This window comes from Dipodomys ordii, unplaced genomic scaffold (genome assembly GCF_000151885.1).
Source record: "Dipodomys ordii isolate 6190 unplaced genomic scaffold, Dord_2.0 Scaffold12, whole genome shotgun sequence".
Lineage (NCBI taxonomy): Eukaryota > Metazoa > Chordata > Mammalia > Rodentia > Heteromyidae > Dipodomys > Dipodomys ordii.
Window position 1 is genome coordinate 6,529,473 of NW_012267228.1, and position 23,542 is coordinate 6,553,014.

The window sequence follows — 23,542 nt, forward strand, 5'->3', positions numbered from 1 at the left end:
CGTGCCCTTCCTTCCAGATGCACTCACCTCCTTTGATGGCTTCCGGAGCACGTCTCCCACTCCGCCCCCACTCCGCAGCCCGTGACTCAGCACGGTGACGATGCACATCAGCAGGGTCTCGCACGTGTGTTCCTTGTCCTGCTCCGTTTGCTCCACAGGGACTACCAGCGCTGTGAGCAGGGCACAAGTCACGAGTTAAATTGGTTTGGAACGCTAGAGTTGTCTTAGCACAGCTAAGGCCATCTTAGCCCTCAGTACTGAGCTCCCTCTACGAAGACTAAACTCTCAGTATGTTCCCTGTCTTTGCAGATGGCCAGCTCTAACCACACCCGTGAACACAGTAGTACTGGGGCTTCAGATACGTTTTACTAGGTACTCAGAGTTAGAGGCGTCTCGCTTCTTGGGTGAGGGACCGGCCAGCGTTTCACAGTGGGGTTGTAAGGGCTGAGACATGGCTGGATTTCCAGTGGTTCCGCTGGATGCTTGGCTTTGCTGTTTATCTCACTGGTTTATGGGTGAAGAACCGTGCGTCCCTGCCCCGCCCCCTCCTCCGGGACAGTGAGGACAGTCTGGCTAAAGCAAAGATCTCATCATATCACATCCCTGGCAACAACTGCAGGCAGCTTCGGGAGGGACCTTTGCTCCTTACCTAAGATGTGACCCTCTGCTTGAATCATGCCCGGCTACTCGGCTTCCACATGGTTAGCATCTCCCTATAGCTGCTGTGTTGACCGTGAAGCCTTAACATACATCACTTTCACTATCTCCAAGATCTACCCACCTGCCTTTGCGCACAACTCCTGTGTTTCAGTTTAGACCTGGCCTGTTTGATGATACCCTTGTCCCAATATTAGGCTGGGGGTCGACCCTCTGTTCTGCATCTGGATTCCCAGCCTCTGAGACACTCTCCGGTGATCAACTATTTACCTGCCTGCCTCCCACACCCCACAGGACAAGATGGTCCCTGATATAGAAAGATGCTCCTTCCCATGTGGCCTCCTTCTGCCCCCAATGCCCCTCCTCTCTCTTCGACACTCGGCTGCACGTCTGAGCAGTGCATCTGTTCTAACTGCTTCCACCTCCTGCTCTGCCGGAGTGTCAGGGTTGGTGTGGGGCAGGCGGCCGTGTGTCCTACCTTCCTTAGGGGCGGGGGAGGAGCAGTTCTCCCCTGTCTCCACCCTGCACACGTCAGAGTACAGGAACTCTCTTGCCAAACTCTCGCTGGTTTCTGAGAGAGAAGGGAATTTTGTAACAAACAGCATATGGTTAAAATGTTTGACGTCCCCAATTCACGGCTGATTAAACAATCCTTTACATAAATAACACCCTCCGATCTTGCATATAAATTCAAAGCAGAGATGTGATTTACACTTTCCTTTGGTGATCTGGACGGGAAAACCGCCAAAAACCGTCAACTCTTGTAGGCTTACTAGAAACATCGCACTTAAATAGCACCTCTCTAACTTTAAGGACAAACCGCGGCGTCTCTTAAGGCAGAAACTACTGAATGTACAGACTCCAGTAAGATGAGAGGAAAGGTCTGCGAGAGAAGCATCAACAGGCACGAGGAGGCAAGCTAGGGTCCACCGCGGTTTCGTCCAGAGCCTGAAGATGGCTGACGGCCGGTGCTGCCCACTGTCAGCTTGGCCCCGGGTTTCATGCCAAGAGACAGAACTGGGCCACCTGCCTCAGTGGTCAACATTCGTTCAGTTTCTTCCTGGGACTCGGGGAGCCTGGCTACCTGCTCCCAAATCAGATGTCTTTCATTAAGTAGGGGCAGTTGCTGTAATCGAGAGACAAGAGCTCTTGGGTAGGAATCAAGTATGTGGTTGCTGTTTTCCATTCTTAAAATTGGAAGTCTGTTCTTGCCATGTATAAACATCACAGGAGCTCACCATAAAACCTGACTATGGAAAAGGCCCTGGAGAAAGCCACTGCTAGCCACTCCGGGTTCCATCTGTCCACATTTTAAACCACATATGAACTTTTCAATGAAAAAAATATGCCCCGCCCCCCTTAAGTATACATTCCTAGAAGTTGATTTACTAAGCCTAGGGAATGCATACTCTTATGCTTTCAAAAAGGTGTACTAGTTTAAAACAATGGTAAATAAATTAACGAAAGATCCGGCCGCCTACTCTTAGCATGTGATGTACAGCATCGCCCTTTAAGCAAAGTGAGAAGTAAGCCCTGAGTTCACAATTCATGATCTGGTGTTAGGAAGAGAACTATATTTCTAAAAGCATCATTTTCTCTAGATCAGTTATGATTAGGAAATTGCTTTTTTTAAAATTATCCTTAGTTGTACAAAAGAGTTTCAATTCAACATGTCACCCTGTAAGTACCCAACAGCTCGATCAATGCCACCCCTTCCACCCTTCTTCCTCTAGGAAACAGCGTTGGCATTAAAAAAGATCAGAAGACCACAAACTCACCTGGAACAGCTGTTTCATTGGGCAATTTATCTACTTCCAAGATAAAATCATCCTTGAAGAAAAGATATCCCACTATGGAAAACAGGTAGACCAGGATCAGAGCCAGCACTGCTGTCAAGATGATAGACCGTCCGTTGCGGGTGACGCTTTTGATGACATTAAGCAATGTCTCTTCTCGGTACACTAAATCAAAAAGCTTCAAAAACAAGAAAAGAACGGGATGATTTTTAAAGAAGGCTCTCTATCAGAAGTGTATCATTACCGAATAATGAAAGCACAGTCTACAGCCCATTCACCCTCTTGGAAATGCAATAGCAGCGTTATACTAGGATCTGAACACTGAATGTCTTACCTGCCTTCAAGTGAGAACCAAGATGGAAAAAAAAAATGAGAAAAGTAAATACAGAAGAGGGGTCAAGAAAGAGCAACCACTCCAAGTAGTACACGAAGCAGGTCAAATGTCCTAGACATAGAACACACGAATTTCAAAGAGCAAAGGACAAGAGAGAGAGCGTGACTAGACGTGGCATACATCAGTTAGGACCTAAGTCTTGAGTTTCTCCTAAGGGCCAGCCATCCTGGTCCTCGCTGTTCTGGGGTGAGTGTGTGGCGGGGACGCAGGCATGCTGCAAGCCAGAGCCAGCAGCAAAGCTGCTGGGCTTCAGGAAAAGCTCCGATCTCAGCTCAGCTAAATGTGTTTCACTGTGATCACGGGCCTGGTACTGTCCTTGTCCCTCTGGGGCCTCGGTGTCCTTCTGTGCAGCCTGTCCTGAAGAACACAGCACACAAGCACACTCCCATGGTGAGTAAGTACCATAAATGCAATCATCCATTTCCTGATGAACGAAGAGACTGGGGCAAGGTTACTTATGACGTGGCAGGGACACTGGTGACGGGGATACACCAGGAAGCCTCGTCCCTTATGCTCCTTCCCCAGTGGGGGGGCTGGGGGAACCCCATGCCAGGGGACCTGCTCTGCAGGAAGCTGGATCCATAGAGCCATGCCCAGGCGAAACTCCCCAAGGACTGCCATCACGGCTAGTTGGCCGAGGGAATGCTGTGGCAATGGGCAGTGTTCTCTACAGCCACTCTTACACGGTAGAAACTTAGACACGTTTTTGAAATTAAAAATAACACGTAAAGAAAACTGCTTTGCTCTGTCGCTGGACTGGCTGTAAGGAAGGTCGTGATCTTCCAGCCTCCGCTTCCTAAGCAGCTGAGATTTCAGATGTGGGCCACCAAGCCCCGGTGGAAATCTGGACTTTTAATACGGGCTCTGTGCTAACCTAGTCTTCTCCTCTCTACAGTGGCCTCCACTGTGGCTTTAGGGTATGACTGGGCAAAGTGAAGTCAGCCAGAGGGAAAGGGCCTAGTTCCCGGATTTACTTTTAATTTATGACAAGACGCTAGTCACATCATCTCACCCTTCCGGGCCTCGATTTCCTCATCTGTGGAATAAGTGGACTCAACTAGCTGACCTCTGAATCCCTTCTAGTTTTGAACTTTACACCCAAGCTCCATTTCCTGCCCAAGAAGCTTTGTTTTTGGGCCAAGCTTGATCTGTGTCTTAAGAGAACAGGTAAGGAAGGGTCCTCCGGAGGAAGTCGGGAGGAATCCGTGTGTGAGGACAAAAGGCTAAGGTTGCTGTTAATGTTGGTTAAACATTTCCCAGCAACCCCAGTGGAAGCGGTTGCGCACTCCACACAATACACAAAAGCTACTTGTTTGCTGTGGGTAACAATCACAGAGCCCCACATCACAGAGAAATGGCAGGTGACTATTCTTCTTCATATTTATTAACGATTTTCATTTTGAAACAACATGCATTATTTATATAAGGGAAAATGCTTTAATTAAAAAAATGACCCATGTTCAAGCAAACATAGGATACAAAAAAGTCTCTAGTAATCCCGTCATCCATACAGCCATCCAATCAACAAGTCATTTCCTTCTGACCTTGAAAAGATACAAGATACATTTTTATAAAAATAAGATGCCACAATACTGGCAGATAGCCAGTCTTTCACCCAGCAGTCATGAACATTCATTTTCATGTCAAATATGATCTCCTACTATTTGCTTAGATGGAAACAACACCATTAACATAACTAATATTTTTGAACAGTCAAGATGTCTCAGTTACATATAATTTTACATAATGCTGTAAGGAATACCTCTGTGTGTGTTTCTATACATACATATGTCGTTATTTCTTTGGAGTTTATTTCTGCAAACAGAAACTAGGTTACAATAGACACATATCACCTGTTGTGTCCACACAGGTTGTATACCAGTAGTTGTTATTTAAAGCCTATTTTGTCCCCCATTGCTATCAGTACTGCGAACGATCCTACCCTTTTTTTTTAAAAATGTTTTCTTCATGTCTTGAGTAAAATGGGGATCATGCACTGGTTTAATTAGCCTGTCTTTATTCAGCCTTGAGGATGAACAAAAATGTTTCTGTGTTCACTGACCATCTGGATTCCTCCTTTCGTTACCTGCTTGCTTATGAACTTTGTACGTTTTCATCTCCGGTGTTAATATTTTTCTAAGTACACAAAGGCAAGTTTGAGGCCAGGTCCAGCCAGTCTCTGGGGGGTCGGGAGACTTTAATTAGGCCACCAGATTACTCGGTGTCCTTCCTGGACCCCTGGCTGGCGGCCACAGAGGGCAGGGCGCCCCACCCTGTGGCATGGCTTCCTCTGATGGAGGCCTCATTCTTTCTACAGAAAACCCAGCTTCTTTTGGTTGCCGGGTTTCCTTCTTTGTAGAATAATTTGAATAGTTTCAGTACTGTGTCCGTGGTCCTCAGCAGACACGGTCAGTAGTTCAGCGCTGCTTTTAACACCAAAAAAGGAGCTCATCACTTCAGGCCGCAGGGAAGCCAAGGCCCAGAGTGCTCAGAAAACCCTCCCAAGAACAGAAGAGACACCCAACATGGTCTACACTACATTTTTCTAAGAGGGAATTGAGCTCAGGTAACACCACCAGGAAAGCTTAGAATTCTTTGTGGTCAGGGAGGGATCTGACGTCACACGTGTAAGACTGTACTAACCACCGGTTTGACGGGGTAGGAGCTTTTCCACGTGTTCAGATGAGAGGTGATGCGGACATGGGGGCTCATGGGAGCTGGGGTGCCATCCTGCCTCGGCCACTTCCTACGTGGCTTTGGATCGGCTCTTGGGCAACCTTACCGAGGTTTCTAGATGCAATCTGAAGACATCATCTACCTCCAGTGGGGTTGTGAGCGCGTAGGGGAAGAGTACATGTGGTAAGCGATAGAAGTGCCTGTTTTTGAGACAGTGAGGCTGTGAGATAGGGATTCCATCTCAAGGCTCTGTCTGCTGTATCTAGCAAGGCACTGGCTGGCCTGGCAAACAGGCCATGATGATGCGAATGGAGTTGGAGGCAGATGATAGAAAGTCAAATGCTTCTACAAGGAAAAGAACACAACCATCCAAACAGTGTCCATCTCTTGGGAAAGACCCCTTGGCAGGGGGACAACAGACAATACCACACCGAGTGAGCCAGGGAAGGAATTTGCTGGGTTAGCAGACGTAGGTTTCCCTGACTCACAAGCCAGAACCTCAACGAGGGCCGTTACTGTGTGACCCAAAAAGGTTCTGAAATAGATACAAGGCTCTGAAGATTTTTGATACGGGAGTGACCAAAATAGGCCACACAATGGCAGACACTTCCCGAGACTTCTCTGCCTAAAACCTCAGAGCTCAGCCAGACCTATTTTAAAATGAGGAGAAAGAACCTATTCCCCTGTAGCCTGCCGATGCCTACCACTAACGGAATGAGCTCATGCTGGTGAAGTCTTTATGGTATTTTGGATGGGAGAGGCAACAAGATGACAAAGACAGTAATAGCCAACCACCATGTTGCTGTGCTATTCTAAGACTCTGACACGAACAGCTGCACAGAATGCCTTTAAGGAGACAGATCATTCTCCTCACTGGTAGATGGGGAAATCAAGGCACCGAGCAATGAAGTAACCAGCTCAGAAAACAGCTGGCTAGCACCTCCTTCGAGAGTTTTCCTTGCTCTGTTTTTTCTAAAGCCTTGGGTCATTTTTCGGTCTTCCCATTTTTGTATTTCTAAGTCACTTATGGTAGGCCAAATTTTCTATTTCCTGCTGTGTTGCATAGATACGTGGAAACAGTTTCTTATTTGCAGTGCTGTCAGTCCAGATTCCCTTTAATTACAGGACAGTAAACAGTTACTTGCTTTGCAATTTAAAAACGTGCTCCGAAGAGAGGGGACAGAAGCGACTCATTTTATAGACTCTCAACAGATTAGTCACTTGGCTCACGGGGAACAACATGACTTCTACTGAAAAGGCTTGCTGGGTGGACACACCTGTCCAGCTCATGACCACGGGGGTGGGGCTCTGGACATGGCCCCGCTCTTTGTGGTCACTCCATGTCTACATTGAGAAATGGGTCCCGTCAGGACTGAAGACAATGACAGTTTCAGAAAAACATTCCCTTTGGCAAGCGCTGCCTGAGTCTGAGAAACAAAGCTGCCCAGAGAGGATGCCTCTCCTGGGCCAGGTGAGCCCCTTCTTTACTGGAAGGCAAGTGTGCTGTTGCTGTTCTGGGCAGGGGACACACTGAGACTGCACGACCCGGGGCTCAAGAGAGCTGCCCGGTTTCCTGTGTTAGATCTCCATACGGTGGGTGTCGTGGGGCCGCCACCTTAGCGGACCTGGCGTGCCAACTGCCATTCACAGGCAGGGTTGGTGAGGAAAGAGGCCAGAGCACACTCTGCTGTTGTCCGCATGTGAAATATTCTGACACGCGGTACTCACCAGCAAACTGTAGAAGAACTCGTGGACAAAGAGCCCCATGGCGCAGATCAGCAGATACAGCAAATGATAGAGGAACTCAACATCCAGAACCATGGCTCGGTAACCCCGGGTGAATGTTCCACAGTTGCCCACAAAGCTCATCAGAAAGATGATTTTATTGCAGACCTGAGGACAATCGGGGGGAGGAATTAGATGGTGTGTATCAGACCCAACTGTGCGTGATCACTCGCTCGGGGAGTGTCTCACTCAGACCTGCCCAGAACCATTCTGTAACTCCAAGTCATTTCACGCATTGCTTTTCAGGCACAGCACAAATAAACCGGCAGGCAAATAATTGCATGTGCAACCGTAATCAAGAAGTGTTTGACTATGGCAAAACAAAATCAACACACACTGAGATTCTAATTTCCAGAGTGAGATATGAATCACATCTAAACATTCTTCTGTGAGTTAGTCAAACACAGAAGCCACCCCTATCCATGAACTCTGTGCTCAACATGATTTAAAGTGTTTGCTGAATTTGTGACATTCTAGACATTTCAGGGTTTCAATTTGATGAGACATAGACAAGTCTTGTCTTTTCTCCCCCCCTGCTCCTGTTTATGAGGAAAATGAGAATTTTCTTAGGGAAACAAAAGTAAAATGTTTGATACGTTTGATTTCCCCTTCCTTCCTTCCTTTATTGTGAAAATACCATATAGAGGGGTTACAATTACATGGGCAAGATAATGAGTACATTTCTTATCAAGCATTGCTGACTCCTCCTTTGTTTCCCTTTCCCATCTCCCCCCCCCCCTCTTTCTTCTAGGACTAAGTTCTGGTTTTCTTTTGGGGATGGTCCATATCTAGGAACTGGTTCTTGAGGTCTGGCTGAGGTTGCAGGCTGGCTAATTCTATTTTCTGGTGAGGCACGAAGCCAATCAGAGCCAATGGCATCCACAGTGCTCTTCCCCAGGATTGCAAAAAAAAAAAAAAAGACTACTTTGTTCTTGTTCACAGACCATGAACTAGAACAGGTGTACGCGCTGGTTCTGCTGGCATTCGCTTACCATCCCCCCAGAGTATGAGAGCACCCTCAGTCCAGAGGAGATGGGCCGGAAGACAGGACAGAGGAACTGGGCCCTGACGTCACGTCTGGCCCCTGTATTCAGCTACCCCCGATGTTACCCTCTTGGTTTTCTCTTCTGCTTCTGCTTGCACGGAGGGGGTGTGTGACTCCTGAGTGACAGGTAAAAAGAGTCGTGGCTCCTACTGGACCAACCAGTCCCATCTGGGATAGACATGCCACACCTACAAGTCGGCCTCCAGGAACATGTAGAGAAACTCCAATCGGAAGGCTAGAGAGGAAGCTCTTCGAATGTACTTGGTAAAACCATCTTCCGCTACCCTAGCTTTCTTGGCTGCAGCTGGCGGGCACTTATGCCAGCTAATCTGTAGGTCGGTGTAAGCAAGCCTCTCCTCAATCAGATATGTGAGGAAGCCAACACCTGAGAGAACCTCTGGTGTTCTCAGGTAGAGCGTGCCAGCTGCCCAGGGTGCCAGTGCTGTAGACTTCGCTGGGGAGGGTCTTTCACAGGATGGGGGCGGGGATCACTGACTAGATGACCCATGCTGATGCAGGGGTAGCCAGGCGGAGGAGGGGACGATGAGGCCTGAGGCTGACACGCTTCCACTTGGAGAGAGCAACGGCTTCATCTGAACCCACTTTTCTCTTCAGCTTCTATCGCTTCCCCAGCATGCATCTCCTATTAACTCATGATCTCGCCTGCTGTCCCCACTCCTAATTCACTCTGCTTCCTTATCTCCAATCTGTCTTCCAGCTTCAGCTCCTTCCAGAAGTAGCTTCTGTAAAGTCTTCCCTGGGGATCCTGCCTGAGTATGTTTGCTTTTTTTTTTTTTTCTCCCTTTCAATTCCCCTTGGTTTAAAAAGCTCACCGTCCCATCCTGACCACAACTCCCTCTGTTCAACCACCACCCACCACCATGGCGGCCTCTTCCTCCTTCCTGCCCCTCCCCCCTCCCATGTACTCCAGGAGGTCTTTCTCTCTCCCCCTCTCCGTCTCCATTTCTCCTTCTCTCCCTTGCATTTGACCGAATGATGATCATCGCTGATTTGCTCTTTTCTCTGTAAGTAGTAATTAATTATCCGATTTGAACCTTCCCCACAAATTATTTGTGGTAGAGAAGTTAATACAGTGTGCAATGATTATAGGAAAGGAAAAGAACTAGAGAATCCATAGAAGACCACCTCTAGGGTATTAACATTTCTTCTTCCTCCCTCTCCCATCCTTTTGTCCATCCACTCATCTACCCACCCACCCATCCGTCCATCCAGTATTTCCTTCTTAAATAACTTCCTCTCAGGGAAGGTGATAGCTGCTCTCCCCCTTCAGCCTTATCTAGCAGCCATTTTGGTCATGCATTTCCAAAAGCCAAAGCTAACAATAGCGTGCTGTGTCACCTCAACCCTAATAAACCGACAATTTGAATACATGCACCCTGCAAATTGGATCACCGTGTGACTTCCTTTCAGCTAGTGGCCATATCCTTCTCTCAGGCACCCAGGCCTGGAAGTTTGGTGTGATATTTGTCTCTGTCATTATCAAATGAAGACAGTCATGTCTTCTTTGCCTGAAGAAAAAGACCAGGCTGCTCTTCTGACGAGGCCCAGACGCGGCCTCTCCGTGGAAAGCCTTCCTTCGCACGGGGACACCTGCACGTTCCCTCTTTTTTCTTCTACACTAACGACCCACGCCGGGCGTGCCGCAGCCCAGCCGACAGGGCTGCCCCCACAGCCGCCTCCCGCAGAAGTACCTGCAAACCAATTTTTTGTTTCACTGGGAGGCCGCACCTTCAGCACGGATGTTCGTCAATCCAAACGGTGTGGCTTTCCCGGTTCCCATTTGAATTTTCACCAGACCTGTGTGTCCTCTGCCAGTCACGTGTGGCTGCCTGTGACACCCGTGGTGGACTCTGCCCATCGGTGTCTCCTTCCCCTCAAGCAGGACCCGAGTCTAGGTGGAAAGGACGTCCTACCACTCCTGCCTCGGGAAGGAGATCGTCTACGCCTGCTCTGCGTCCCTGCCCAGGACCGTGAGGAGTGGGCAGCTACTGGGACCCCAGCGCAGGCCTGTGCGAAGCCTTCCGCACCGTCAGCGCCCAGCTGGGAGACAGCTTCACCTTTATTTTGGTATTGTCAGGATCGCAGCTTCTTCATGCGCTCAGGCATAGGAATTTCTGGGAGGTGCTTTCAGATAATATAGTACATGGCATGCCGTGTCCAAATTTTCTCCCTTCTCCTCCTCCCGCGCCCACTGGGAAACCTGTGCAATGTATAGTCTTTTTTTTTTCATCAGTTATAGGGCTTGAACTCAGGGCCTGGGCGCTGTCCCTCAGCTCTTCAGCTCAAGGCTGGCGCTCCACTACTAGAACCACAGCACCACTTCCGGGTTTTTCTGTTTATGTGGTATGGAGGAATCGAACCCAGGGCCTCATGCATGTGAGGGAAGCGCTCTACCCCTGAGCCACCGTCCTGGCCCCTGTACAGTCTTTATATCAGCCATATCCACTGTCCAAGAATCCTCCCATGGACGCAGGGGCTGTTAACCTTCGACGGCAGTGAGGTGGGTTTCCATGTCACCACTGACTTCCAAGCTCCTGTCCTCAACCCTCCTCACTCACTGCCACTCGATCGGTGTGTGATCAGTTTCTCTCACCTCCATTTTTATTTCTGCAGGGCCTTTGCGGAAGTGAGTGCATGTTACTATTTCATCACTTGACTTACTGGCTAAAATCTATAGCGCAAACAAACCTTTGGCCAGATTGGCAAACTTATTTCAATCTTAACTTCGATCTTCTGGCTTCACTGCTGAGGAAATCCCCTAAAAATGGCACTGCCAGGAAGTTCCCGCTGGCCTGGGAAGGTCAAGAGGAGATGCCACCCATGGCATTCTCCTGCTTGTGCTACTTGAACGGTTGACGCAAACAGTATTTTTTTGTTCTGGGCTGAAAGCCCAAGGACCAGAATAGAAAGCCTCCCTATTTACCCACAAACACACACTGTGGCTACAAAGATAGCCATACTTACATTGAAAGCGCCCAGCAGAAACAATGTGGGTTGTAACCCGACGGAAAATATCAGCCGCAGAATTGTGGAAGCAATTAGGGCCCGGATGCCATGGGGTTTGGGCAGGGCAATGACGATGGCCAGAGAGATGAGCATGGCTGTCCACAGCAGGCCGGACCAGTGCGGCTCTAGCGTTCCTGGAAGGACAGAGCAAGGTCCTATCACATTAGGTCGCTAGGGAAACAGAGGCGATGGATCAGGGCAGGTCCTGCCTCACAGTCTGAGCCCCAGATATAACCCACCAGGTCCATGTCTTTGGGCTTCCAACCATCGTACCTGTTTTCCGTCTGGGAAATATCTTCTCCCTTTCCTATGCATCTTCACTTTAGCTTAGATAGGATCCCTCCCGGAAAGTCTCCCCTATCTCTTTCTTCCTCAAAAAGAATGCCAGGTGTCCCCTCTTCCTCTGCACATTCCTACACTTTCTGGAAAACCAAGGCTTTTTTTTTGTGCTGGGCAATTATTCTGTCCCATAGGAAGTTACCTTCTGGAGTTAACTTCCGGTGTTGACTTCTCTGTCTGTCTGTCTAGACTGCACCTCATTGAACCCTTGCTAGACGCTTGTTCAGTAAATAAAATTCACACACCTGTCACAAGTCACTCTTGGGGGAGGAGGCAAACTACAAGCCTGTACTTCCTTTCTATTACAGGAAAACTCTAGGTCTTCTGGCTGCCTCAGACTTCCAAGGGAAGCAGCTTCCGTGTCAGGAGCATCATCTACAATTAAGATTATCCCTGCAGTCGAAGAGCTTCCACCAGTTTTTGTCATCTCTTGCTATTGCAAGTTCTATTTAGAGTGTCCCACGAGATGTCTTGGTTATATAACATGAGCCAACGTGGCTAAAAATATAGTTCTGTAAAACACTCATTAAAAAAAAAAGAAACACCCCTATTGCAAATGCTGTCACATTTTTGAGTCTCCCTCGGATGTAGACAAGCAGCACTACATGATTAAGGACGCTTATATAAAGTTCACTTCGTCTGAACTGCAGGGACTACACCACCATTCAGCAAGAGGCGCCCGTGCAATGTAGCTCTTCCACTCCAGGCCACGCCTACCCAGACACTTTCCTCCTCTGTAATCACTGTTCCTCTAGCCCCGGCCGCAGATTTCTGTCCACCTGCGGTATGCATTAAACCTGGTCAGAAATGGGCCAACACTTTCAGAAATTCCAAGTCTGGTATGCACATCACTCTTGTGTACATTTTTGGGTTGTCAAGTGTATTAGGCCCCAGATGTTATGGTTGATTCATTTTTCCCAATCATCTCATGAAGATGGTAGAATAACTCTATTATCAAGAAATTCCAGTCTTAGGCTACCTATCTTGCCCAGAGTGACCCAGTGAACGGACGGAGGTAACGTACCTCTAAGGCCACCATTAAAACACAATCCACCCAGTATAAGTATGCAATTTGGTAAATTTGCACATGTGCGTGCACACACAGTGTTAGGATTTGAACTCAGGACAACATGCTTGCTAGGTACGTGTTCTATCACTGAGCTATACGTCCCTCCCTGTTCTGTACTGGTTATTTTGAGATAGTCTTGCTTTTTTCCTGGGAGTGCATGTGAACTACGATCCACCTATTTTACTTATCACAGCTGGGGTGACTATGTGGCATCTGCCACCACATCCAGCTTCTTCTGAGATGGAGTCTTATGCACTTTTATTTATTTATTTTTTGGTATGGGCTAACCTGCAACTGCAACTCTCCCAACCTCAGCCTCCTACACAGATGTCAAGGCACACGCCTCTGTGCCCAACTCTTGGTTGAGAAGGGGTTTTACATGTATGCCTGGGCTGTCCTTGAACCATGACTGTTTCCGTCTTAGCTTCTCAGGTAGCTAAGATTACAGCTGTGAGCCACTGGTACCTGGCTAATGATGTGATCAACAGATAAAACTGCCACCACCATCACACTCTTGAATATTATCACCCTGGCAACAAGTTTCCTTGTGCTTCTTGGCTCAATGTTTTACCTTCTCTCAACCTGTAAACGATCACGATGTGTGTGCTGTCATTATATAACCTTTATAGGATTTCATTAAAACAGAAAAATATGGGAGTGGAGGTGTGGCTAAAGTGGTCAGAGTGCCAGCCTTGTGTGAAAAAGACAGGGGACAGCCCTCAGGCACTGAGTTCAAGCCCCAGTACTGACACAAAAAAAGAAAAAAGTAAGTTTAGTAGGCAGCCTTTTGTGCCTGACATCTATCACTTACCAAGTGACTAAGAGCCATTTGGGTCATTAGTGAGTGTTGATCTGTCCTGTTGCTGAGTAATATGCTACACTATGGATATACTACCATTTATTCATTCATTCAATAGTGAGTGGGTATTTAAATCCCTTCTCCTTTGGAGACATCATGAATAAAGCTACCAGGAACATTCAAATACAAATCTTGGAGTGAACATATGTTGTCAGTTCTCTTGGACAAATGCTTGATTTTTTTGTCAGTACTGGGGTCTGCACCCAGGGTCTCACACTTGCTAGGCAGATGCTTAAAATTGCTGAAGATACACTTCAAGTCCTCTTTGCTTTGGCTAATTTTTTTTTTAAGATAGGGTCTTGCTTTTTGGCCTGGTTGGCTTAGACTGTGATCCCATTTATGCTTTCTGCATGACTGAGGTGGCAGGTATACACCACCACAGCCAGTTTCTTTTCCTGTTGACATAGAGTCTACATAGCTTTATTTTTTCCTGAGCTATCCTGAAACTCAAATCCTCTTCATCTCCTTCTCCCCAGTAGCTAGGATTACAGGCATAAGTCACCATCACCAGTGCCTAGCAGACCAATGGATCTTAAATACATGCATAACTATGAATTGTTGTCATATGGCTTTCCAAGATGACTGCCATTTTGCCTTCCCCTCTGTAGTACATGAGAGTTCTGCTTCCTCCACATCGTTGCTGACACTTGGTCTGTTGGCCTTTACAATGTCACCCCTGAAGTTGACAGTGGTATGTTACTGTGGTTTTATGTTGCAGTTCCCTGACAACCAGTGATACTGGACATCTCTCCATATGTTTTGCTTACTGATTTTTCTGTGAACTGTCTTGTGGCCCACTTTTCAATAGGTCTGTCTTTCTATTGGAGAGTTCTAAGTATGTAAGTCTAATAACTGTGGCCAGTACAATAACATGTATGCAGAAGTCCGCTATGAAAGCAGCATTAACCAAAAATAGTACTGGATTACAAAAACCAACTCTGGAAAGATGTTTCAGAGACAGCTGGAGGAATTGGGAGTTTGGGCAGACTGAATACAAGATTTGCTGTTAGTTTTGTTACATATAATGGCATGGTAATTATATGTATTTTAAAACATGCTAATGAGCTAGAGAAGAACACTGAAATATTTATGGTCCAAACAACAAGATGTCTAAACATCTTTAAAGTGTTTCAGAAAACACAGTAGAGGGGATAGAGGAAACACGACAGGTAGAATGTTAATGATTAAACCTAGGCTGATAGGCTTGTGGCAGTTCATTATTCTTTCTACTTGTGTGTCTACCTGAAGATATCAGTAATAAAAGAGTTTCAGAGGTCTTTCTACATTTGCTTGAACCATTATGGCATGCTTACCAATTCCTTGCCTACGTGTCATGCTTCTGAAAGGCTGTGTGACTCATTCATTCTGAATAAAGGGATAGGAGTCATACTTTCAAACAGGAGCTTTTAAGGCCACTGCTGTTCTTGGCACCCACAAATCTTATGCACTGCAAAACCATATTAGCACACACAGCTAAGTGGGACATTTTGGATATCCTGGTTTTAGGATATAAGAAGTTGTAAGTGTATATATACCAGCATACTTCTTTTTCTCCTCAGTTGAGGCTCAAGTCCAGGATCTTGCTCATGCTAGGTAATTGCTCCACCATAGCTATACTTCTAGCCTCTAACAAACGCTGACCTCATAAAATACTTCCAGGTCCATGACACAGATCCTATTTCTAGGCAGGGTGAAGATAAGGAAGCAGATCTTATTCCTAGTCTCCAGAAGATGGCTAGCAGGGACTGCACCAAATGCACGTAATACAAAAAGAAAACAGGGGAGTTACTAGGCTTGAGATGGCTTTAGGTTTCCTTAGGCTAGAGCAACTTGTTCCCTCCCACGAGCCCGGACTCTGTTTCAGTCATTAGCTTGAGGTTTTAAAGCCTTGTGGTTCCCCGTTAGGAAGCCTAGACTTCTGCAGCTCAGTGGGAGGTGAGGTCATATTCAGAATGCACCATTTTAGAGTATAAGAGAACTCTTAATCCACCGAGTCTTAAACTTCGGTGGGAGTCAGGATGCTGTTACTGTCTTTCCTAACATCCCAAAGCCTCACAAGCATGGGCTCAATGGAAGCATCTAGTAAGATTAAGAGTAATTAAAAAAAAATGGGGCCAATGAGTGAGCGGGCCAGTGTTCAGTGCTATTAGGCCTAGACACTAAGTCTCTGGATTTTTCAAGTAGGACTTGAGGCTTAAAGGGCTGCCCTGAACTCAGTGGCCTAGACACTTGCCTGAATGCTGCCACTAGGGACCAGTGAAGAAAAGTCAAGGTGAACAGTGGAGTGGGCCTCTTAGGTCTGAACTCAGGGCCTGCTCACTGTTCCCTGTTTTTTCACTAAAAGTTACCACTCTGTCACTTGGACCCCAGCTCCATTTCTGGCTTTTTGGTGGTTAGAGAGAAGAGTCTCAAGGACTTTCTTGCCTGGGCTGGCTTCAAACTCTGATTCTCAGATCTCAGCCTCCTGCGTAGCTAGGATTATAGGTAGGAACCACTGGGGCCTGATAACAGCACTTGAGGTTTTTTGTCTTTGTTTTTATTTTAAGAATTGGGGGGGCGGGGGGCGTATGAAAAACACATCCAAAGCAATGGCTCAACTGTCATGCTCCGATGAGCACAGGTCTTCTGAGGCAGGAGGGGTTGGGGTCCGGCCACAGCCATTGTCAGGACCTTTGTGCTCACATTTCTGCTCGGGTAAGGTGGTGTCCCCACAGAGAAGACCCTGTAGCCTTGTGTTTCCTGACCTGGCATTTAAAAGGGGAAAAAAAAAAGCTATACTTTGGGAGAAAAATCATCCACACGGCATCTTCAGTGCAACCTGAGGCCAGATAGAAAAGCTAACACTGCAGATGGGGCTAGATACATAAGCATTACATAACATGTCATCACTTTCAAATTGGTCTTTAAACATACTTTTATTACATACACATGTGCTGCAGACACCTTTGCCCGCATTATGAAGGGCAAGAGCCGAGCTGGAACCTACTCCCCCACTGTTTTGTTTTGTTTATATGGCTTACTTTGGAGTTTCTCTATCCCATTAGGACTCACACAGGTAGATCCTGGCAGATGGCTACATTACAACGGTGAAATGGTCTGCCAAAAACTGATGAAAACTTTAGCTAGAGAACTAGACCTCCCAGAAGGCTCAGGGGTAGGGCACTTGGCTAGCTTATGTGAAGCCCTGGGTTCCATCTCCAGTACCACCAAGAGGAGGGAAGGAGGGCTGTAGGTTTAACTGAGGAGTATCTTAAAAGAGGACCCTACAAGGGTAAATATATCTCATGTACCAGGAGCAAATTGAGGGGTTCCTCAAACATGAATGCCCACCCTTAATGATTTGTGTTTTCTTAGCAAAGCATGGAGCATACTCATGTGTGTGTGTGGGGGGGGGGGAGGGTGGGAGGAGTGACCGGAAGGAGATGGTGGGTGGTGGTGGGCGGGGGAAAATCCATGAATAATGCAATCAGCACTCTGCAGACTAAACATTCTACTCCACTGAAGAGCCTTCAGCCATTCCAGTCTTCTCTGACCTCTGGCAAAACCAAAAGCAGGGTAAAAAAAAAAAAAAATCCAGAAATTTATTACAAGGATTACACAGTCTTTAGTCTGAAATCCATTCCAGAAGCATGGTGTGGAAAATAAGCAGCAGAATGATCATCTCAGTGTCTCTGCACTCAGTAAGCCTTGCTAAATCTCTCGACCTCTCTGACATATATTTCCCCAATATGTCCAACAAAGGGAGCAAAGGCAACTTCCCACGGGTTTAATAGTTTCTTCTTCTTCTCTGCTAGTGGAAAAAAATTATCCTGATATAATGTTTGATATAATATTTACGTTATCTGAAGTTAGAGCTCAAACTCCGAGGCAAAAGCTACCATCTCATCTTGTCTGCCAATGTGTAACTCGGATCCTAAATATGGCACCTACAGTTCCAGAAACACTATTTAGGATGTCAAGTCATAGACTTTCTGTTGGGATGTGTTGTTCCCTTAGAATTAAAGACAGCGGATACCTCCTCGCACTCCTTTAAATGGGTAGAAGAACGCCACAAGCAGATTCATCAGGACGGCCAGGTTAAATGAGATGCTGCTCCAGAAAGACATGTTGCGAGCACACCAGTACAGGACGGGCTGGGCTGTGGAGACAGAGAGGAAGCCGCATGAGGTCGGGGAACATGTGTCAAGGCGCTGGAATTCAGCACGGCCCTGCCTTCGCCTGGCCCCGCGTGGCCTCCACAAGCCCGTTCCCGTTCCCAGTCTTCACCCCAGTGGTAAAAATGACCATTTGTTTTGAAGTTGGCACACAGTGACATCAGACTGGTTCATTTCTGTTGGGAGAGCTCACGGAACAGAAGACGTATTGGGGGACAAGAGGAGAAGAAAAGGGGGAAAGCTGGAACATGGAAAAGGCCTGTGTGCCTTAGTCAATGCCATCAGTTAGAGAATCTGAGGGGTAGACAGAGTTCATGCCCTGACTTTCTGGTTCTCCCAGGCTTCCAGGACCAGATGAGATAGCCAGAGAACTCAATGAGCTATTTAGAAAGGTCAGGGAGACGGAAGGGTCAGAGTTGGCTTAACTGGGCCTGGGACCAGGCCTGGTGCTGTTTCCACATTCCTATCCCTGGCTTCAGTGCTCTGCTAACAATGATCCCTTGCCCCACATCCTGTCCCTTGCCCTTTCCCTCCCATCGGCCAATCACCCCCAGAGTGGGGTACCCAGGGGCATCGGCAGCAGATTGGGAAACGGTCAGCCGTGGAGCGTACATTTCCAAAGGCCCCAGGACATGGAGGAAGTGGGACGAAGCCATCCCAAAGCGTCACTTTGCTATCACTGCCAGCCATGGCAGTCGCATGCTGTTCTCTGTGTCAGAATGACAAGCCCGCGTCCATGCCTGGGCGCCACAGACCCTTCTGACAGCGGTGCCTTCCCACTTGTTCCAAAACACCAGTGGTAGGCAGTGACCATGCCAGAAGCAATTTACCAAAGGCAGTTTCTGTCAATAGAATGCCTCTCCAGGGACGGGTCTGGAGTATGTGAGCATCATCTCTCTCATGTACTGCTTTTCCCCCCCAGTAAAGTCACCATTCGACTACAGGACAGCAGCCAATGGCAAATCACTGGCCCTTCTTCAATGATGCCCAGAGCGGCAGCCAAGTCTCTGGAAGCTTCCATCGAAAATATCGTTGTGGTATAATTAAATAGATCCCTGGATAATTAAAAAAAATCACCTCTATCATGCTTGTACTTGGTAACAGGCAGTGTTTCCAAACAGCATTGAGTTTAAAATCCTTCATGTTATAAATGTGGAATACTGAGGCTTGCAGGGGGTAGCAGCATGCGTGATCTTATTTCCCAGGTTAGTAATCCTCTGGGGTCAGTAACAAGATAAAGATGAGTGATAGACGCCATTCAAAAGAGAAGGTGCAAGGATCCAGTTGACTGTTGGGAAATGATTGACTTTTTGTTGTTGTTAATTTCTGAAGCAAAGTTAAGATTAGAAATCTCTTGGTCTAGCTACAACAACTACTGCTATTTCTTCTGGGACTGAAGCCCAGTTCTGATCTGGTGAAGAAAACTCCAGAAGAGAATGAGGGAGGTGAACAGCACCGCTGAAGCTACATGACAGGTACACAGAACTTACAGCCTCCTCTCCACAGGAATGCTATATGTTATATGTTACGCTATATGCTTATGATGTTACAGTAACAAGTTAAGGAGAAAATACAAGGGGCTGGCAAAGCTCAGCAATGGTCCATGCAAACCGGAGTTCCCCAAAGACAGTATGCCTGATATCAAACGCAAGTATGTGTCCTACAGGATACTTCAGAACCAATACAGTAACTGCTCTTCAACTAGTAATGGAGAGGTCGGCTCAACCTTATTTTTACAATGCTAACAGTTTACTTTAATCACACTGCCATTTTGAATCTAAATAGTCAGGCCTTTCAGAAGATATTGAGAGACCCACCTTGTGCAATATCTTCCTTTCCTGTCATGCACCAAACGGTGTTGCATTTGCCTTTCCAGACCTTTCTCCCACTTTCCATCACCATATGCTCTGCCCCTGCTGGAAGTCTAGGGGTGCTTCCCACACACACACTGGTGCGCCCCTTTCCCCACCAGCCTTTGTGCACTCTCTCTGTGTGGTAACTGAAAAACATATCCAGTCTTCGATCTTCTCTCCAAGGGGTGTGGCTTAATTCCCTTCCTGGTGAACATGGGCCAGACCAGCAACGAGCTGCTAATAAACAACTGGCAGCTCAAGACTTCCAAAAGGAGATCACAAAGAACCCTGTGGCTTCCTCCTTGCTCTCTCCCAGACTGTTTGCTCTGAGACAAACAACAGCGGTGTCAGCAGAACTCTCAGGCAGACCCATAGAGAGATGCGTGTGCAGAGGAACCAAGGCTGCTGCCCACAACCACGTGGGAGCCCTGAGGAGTGGACCCCCCCAAGTCCAGACACGTGTTTGGATGATGTGCCCTTGCTGGCATCTCAGAAGCAACACAGTGCAAGACTCGGGGCCCAAACAATGAAGCTAAGCCGCTCTCAAATCTCTGGCCTTAACAGTCTATGAGAAAAGAAATATTTCTAGTGTGTGCTATTACATGTTGAGAGTAATTAGTGATGCAGTAATAGGAAGCAATCCATGCACCTTGGATGGCAGGCACAATAAAGTCCCTCTCAGGTCCCCCTCTAATCAGCAAAGCTTGTCAATGTTCTGGAAAGGGATGTTATCTTACATGAAAGGGGGATGCAGCCTGAGAAAGGCTCTGCTGGACAGGCATGGCTGTGGAGAGAGAGGAAGAGACAGAGCCAAAGAAGGCAGGCCTCTCTAGAAGCTGGAAAGGGCTGGAGGCAGCAGACAACAGGGCCCTGTCAGCACCTTGATGTTCGCCCAGTGAGGTCCTTTTCAGCTTTCTGAACAACATAAACGTAAGGTAATACATTCATGCCGCTGTAAGCCTCAACGTTTTTGGAAATGTGTTAACAGCAGCGATGAGGAAACTGACTGAATCTACCTCCCCTACCTCCACCTTCCACGCTGTGTTATCCAAGTCTGCCCACCCCTGTAGATGCTCTCCCATCCTACCTTCTCTCTGAAGGTAGGTTTCCCCTGCTTTCCCATAAGCCATCATTGTTTGATTATAGCCTCCCATCATAAGCAGCCTGGTACTGCGGCTACTCACAAGTATGCTTGTGCTGTCTACGCCCCTTCAGATGGCAACCACCCCACCCCAGGACAGAGTCAGAGCCTGTGTGTGATTGAATCCCTTTGCTGGATCTTGCACTGTGCTCTCTACTTACTGGGAGCTGTAGGCTGGCTGGATCAATACACCTGCCATATTACAGCACAACTGTGGTGCGATGACCACAGACAGGAAGAGTGGGTTACATAACTATACCTGGGGCTTCTCTTGCTAATGCCCGCTCCTGGCTACTGCTATTTAAAGAAGCTAGCCTTAATTGGATGACTTGAAATATATATATATATATATATATATATATATATATATACACACACACACACACACTCTTTCGGCATATAGTTTATATATTTTGTGTGTATATGTGTATATATATATACACACATATGTATATACATGCACGTAGACTTTTCCAGCTGTATTTCTACAAGTGTGATAATCATGGGAGAAAATCCCAAGCAAGAAAAGGTCCATGTCTCACACGTTGTCTTCCGGTTTTCTTCAGGAGAAGGTCATAGAGAAGATCATAGAAGGTCACAGGAATACTGACAAGGGTGTGTGTGGTCTGTGTGTGTTTGTGTTTTTGAACCTGTGCTCAGGTGTTCTGTATGGAAGAAGGTTTCCAGAGAGCAACACAAGTGGGTATTTAAATTCTTGCTGAAGAAAACACTAAGCAACATTGGCTTTCTGTTGAGTAATCAGTTAGGCTTAATCTCAGCAACACATTCAGGATAGGCAAAGCAGCTACAAAGACAGGCCAGAAAAATCTTTCCTGTAGACTTATGAGAAGCGAGCTGCTTTTAGGAGAGAATAATGTGTTTTATTTTATCTGTCCTTCCAATGAGTACATTTTGCCCTTCCTTAACTATGCAAATCATCTCAAATTCAGTTATTATTTTCTATTTTTCTCTTGGTAACTGGTTTTGAAGCCAATTAAAAAATTCTCAGTTGACAAGTACAGTTATACTTAAGCTTCATGGAAACAAAACTGTTTTCCAGAAACAGAAAGACCAAAATGAGGAAAGGTATTAACCATAATATAAAATAAATCACAAAATGAAGAGGTCCTTCGAGAATAAATGAATCTATCAGGTGTTATTAATTCCTCACTTTACTGGGGAGGGTCTGGGAATAGTGAAGCCACAGAGCCAGTGGGTGGCAAAGCAGAAATGCGTTTACCTTCCTGCTCCTGGGTGAGAGCCTCCTGCTACCGCAGGCCAGAGATAGCATCTTAGGAAGAGGCATTGGCTCACCAGCTTTTCAAAGAGCCCCTAAAACATATACATGTATCTGATAACACAATTTTTTTTTTTTTGATCGGTTGTAGGGCTTGAACTCTGGGCCTGGGCACTGTCCCTCAGGTCTTCAGCTCAAGGCAAGTATTTTACCACTTGAGCCACAGCGCCACTTCTGGTTTTCTGAGTGGTTTATTGGAGATAAGTGTCTCACAGACTTTCCTGCCCAGAGGCTGGCTCTGAACCGTGATTCTCAGATCTCAGCCTCCTGAGTAGTTAGGATTACAGGCGTGAGCCACTGGCACCCAGCTTGATAACACAATTTTGAGATAAAGAATATATCTGATTCATCTCAGTAGACAAGGACGCTGGATAGGAAGAAAGATGCTGTTCATTAGTAAGGTTTGGGCACATGGATTCATGATGACACACTAAGCTGCGATTATGGAATATTGGGATAGGCAAAGGCAAATGAAGAGACTTTCTCCTCTCCTTACTCTATGAGCTGGAAGTGAGTATGCAGTGGGTGGGGTCTCTATCTCCCCCTCTCCTCTTTTTGGAGGGGAGAGGGTGTATCTTTTTTCTCTTATTTGCCTGAGCCTGGTGCTGGGTAGAAATTCCCAGGATGAAGCATGAGTAGGAGAGTTTCAGAGAGATCCACAGTAGGCTTTAAGGACACACTGCATATCAAGAAGGACGTGGTGAAGGCTGTCCCCTTGGGCAGTCGCAGGACATGGATCTCAGGGCTGGACAAGTCTGTCCTGGTAAGACATTTTAAAATGCTTCAGAGATACGTGTTAGACCTGGACGATCATGAGTGGGGGAAGGGGGTGGGGAAGGGTGGGAACAGAGTCTTCTGGACAACTGGTTTGTACAGGCCTCCCTGTCACTGTGAATCTAGGAAGGCGGGAGGATGAGGAAAAAGTCAAAGATCAAGGAACCCTGCTGAGTGAGGCAGGTTCAGCTCTGCCCGGATCGGATCGGCACTGATCAGGGAGAGGACAGGCACTGCTGGAAACTGACTTCAAGCCAGCTTTCCCTGCCCCAGCTGTACCTCACAGAAAGAGCCTGAAAGATCGCGCTTGAGCCAGACCCCAGGGTTTCAAATAACAAACCCGGTGCCTGACTAACACACAGAAATGAAGCACGATCCCTTTTAAGTTGTTCGCAACAGCTGGTGCCAAGCGTACTGTTCGTGCTGAAGGATCACATTAAAACCCCAATGAAAACCAGGAGCAAGGAAGCCCTCTGGGAAAGCCCCATAAACCTGTCTTAGACGGGTAATTTCAACCTGACTTGGCCCAACTTCTCAGCAGGACCTGCTGGTGAGCAACGAAGCATCTTATATGGCAAACGATTCCACCGCCCGTAAAATGATTTAGAGTCTCGGATCCGAGCTATGCCGTAAGAGGGCAAACACCAGCGTCTCCGGAGCAGGTGTGCTAGTAAAT

At 47.0% G+C, this 23,542-nt stretch overlaps 1 protein-coding gene across 6 annotated transcripts in view; it reads right to left on the minus strand.

The window, feature by feature from the left end:
* Itpr1 (inositol 1,4,5-trisphosphate receptor, type 1) overlaps positions 1 to 23,542 on the minus strand; it is a 296,948-nt gene that overhangs the window by 30,634 nt on the left and 242,772 nt on the right. For all 6 annotated transcript variants that reach the window (XM_013010462.1, XM_013010458.1, XM_013010461.1 and 3 more), the window contains 6 exons: positions 17,663 to 17,785; positions 11,339 to 11,514; positions 7,252 to 7,416; positions 2,436 to 2,631; positions 1,136 to 1,228; positions 28 to 170 (listed from right to left, as the gene is read on the minus strand). In XM_013010462.1, coding sequence (XP_012865916.1) covers positions 28 to 170; positions 1,136 to 1,228; positions 2,436 to 2,631; positions 7,252 to 7,416; positions 11,339 to 11,514; positions 17,663 to 17,785 — 896 coding nt within the window. The remainder of the gene's footprint in view (positions 1 to 27; positions 171 to 1,135; positions 1,229 to 2,435; positions 2,632 to 7,251; positions 7,417 to 11,338; positions 11,515 to 17,662; positions 17,786 to 23,542) is intronic.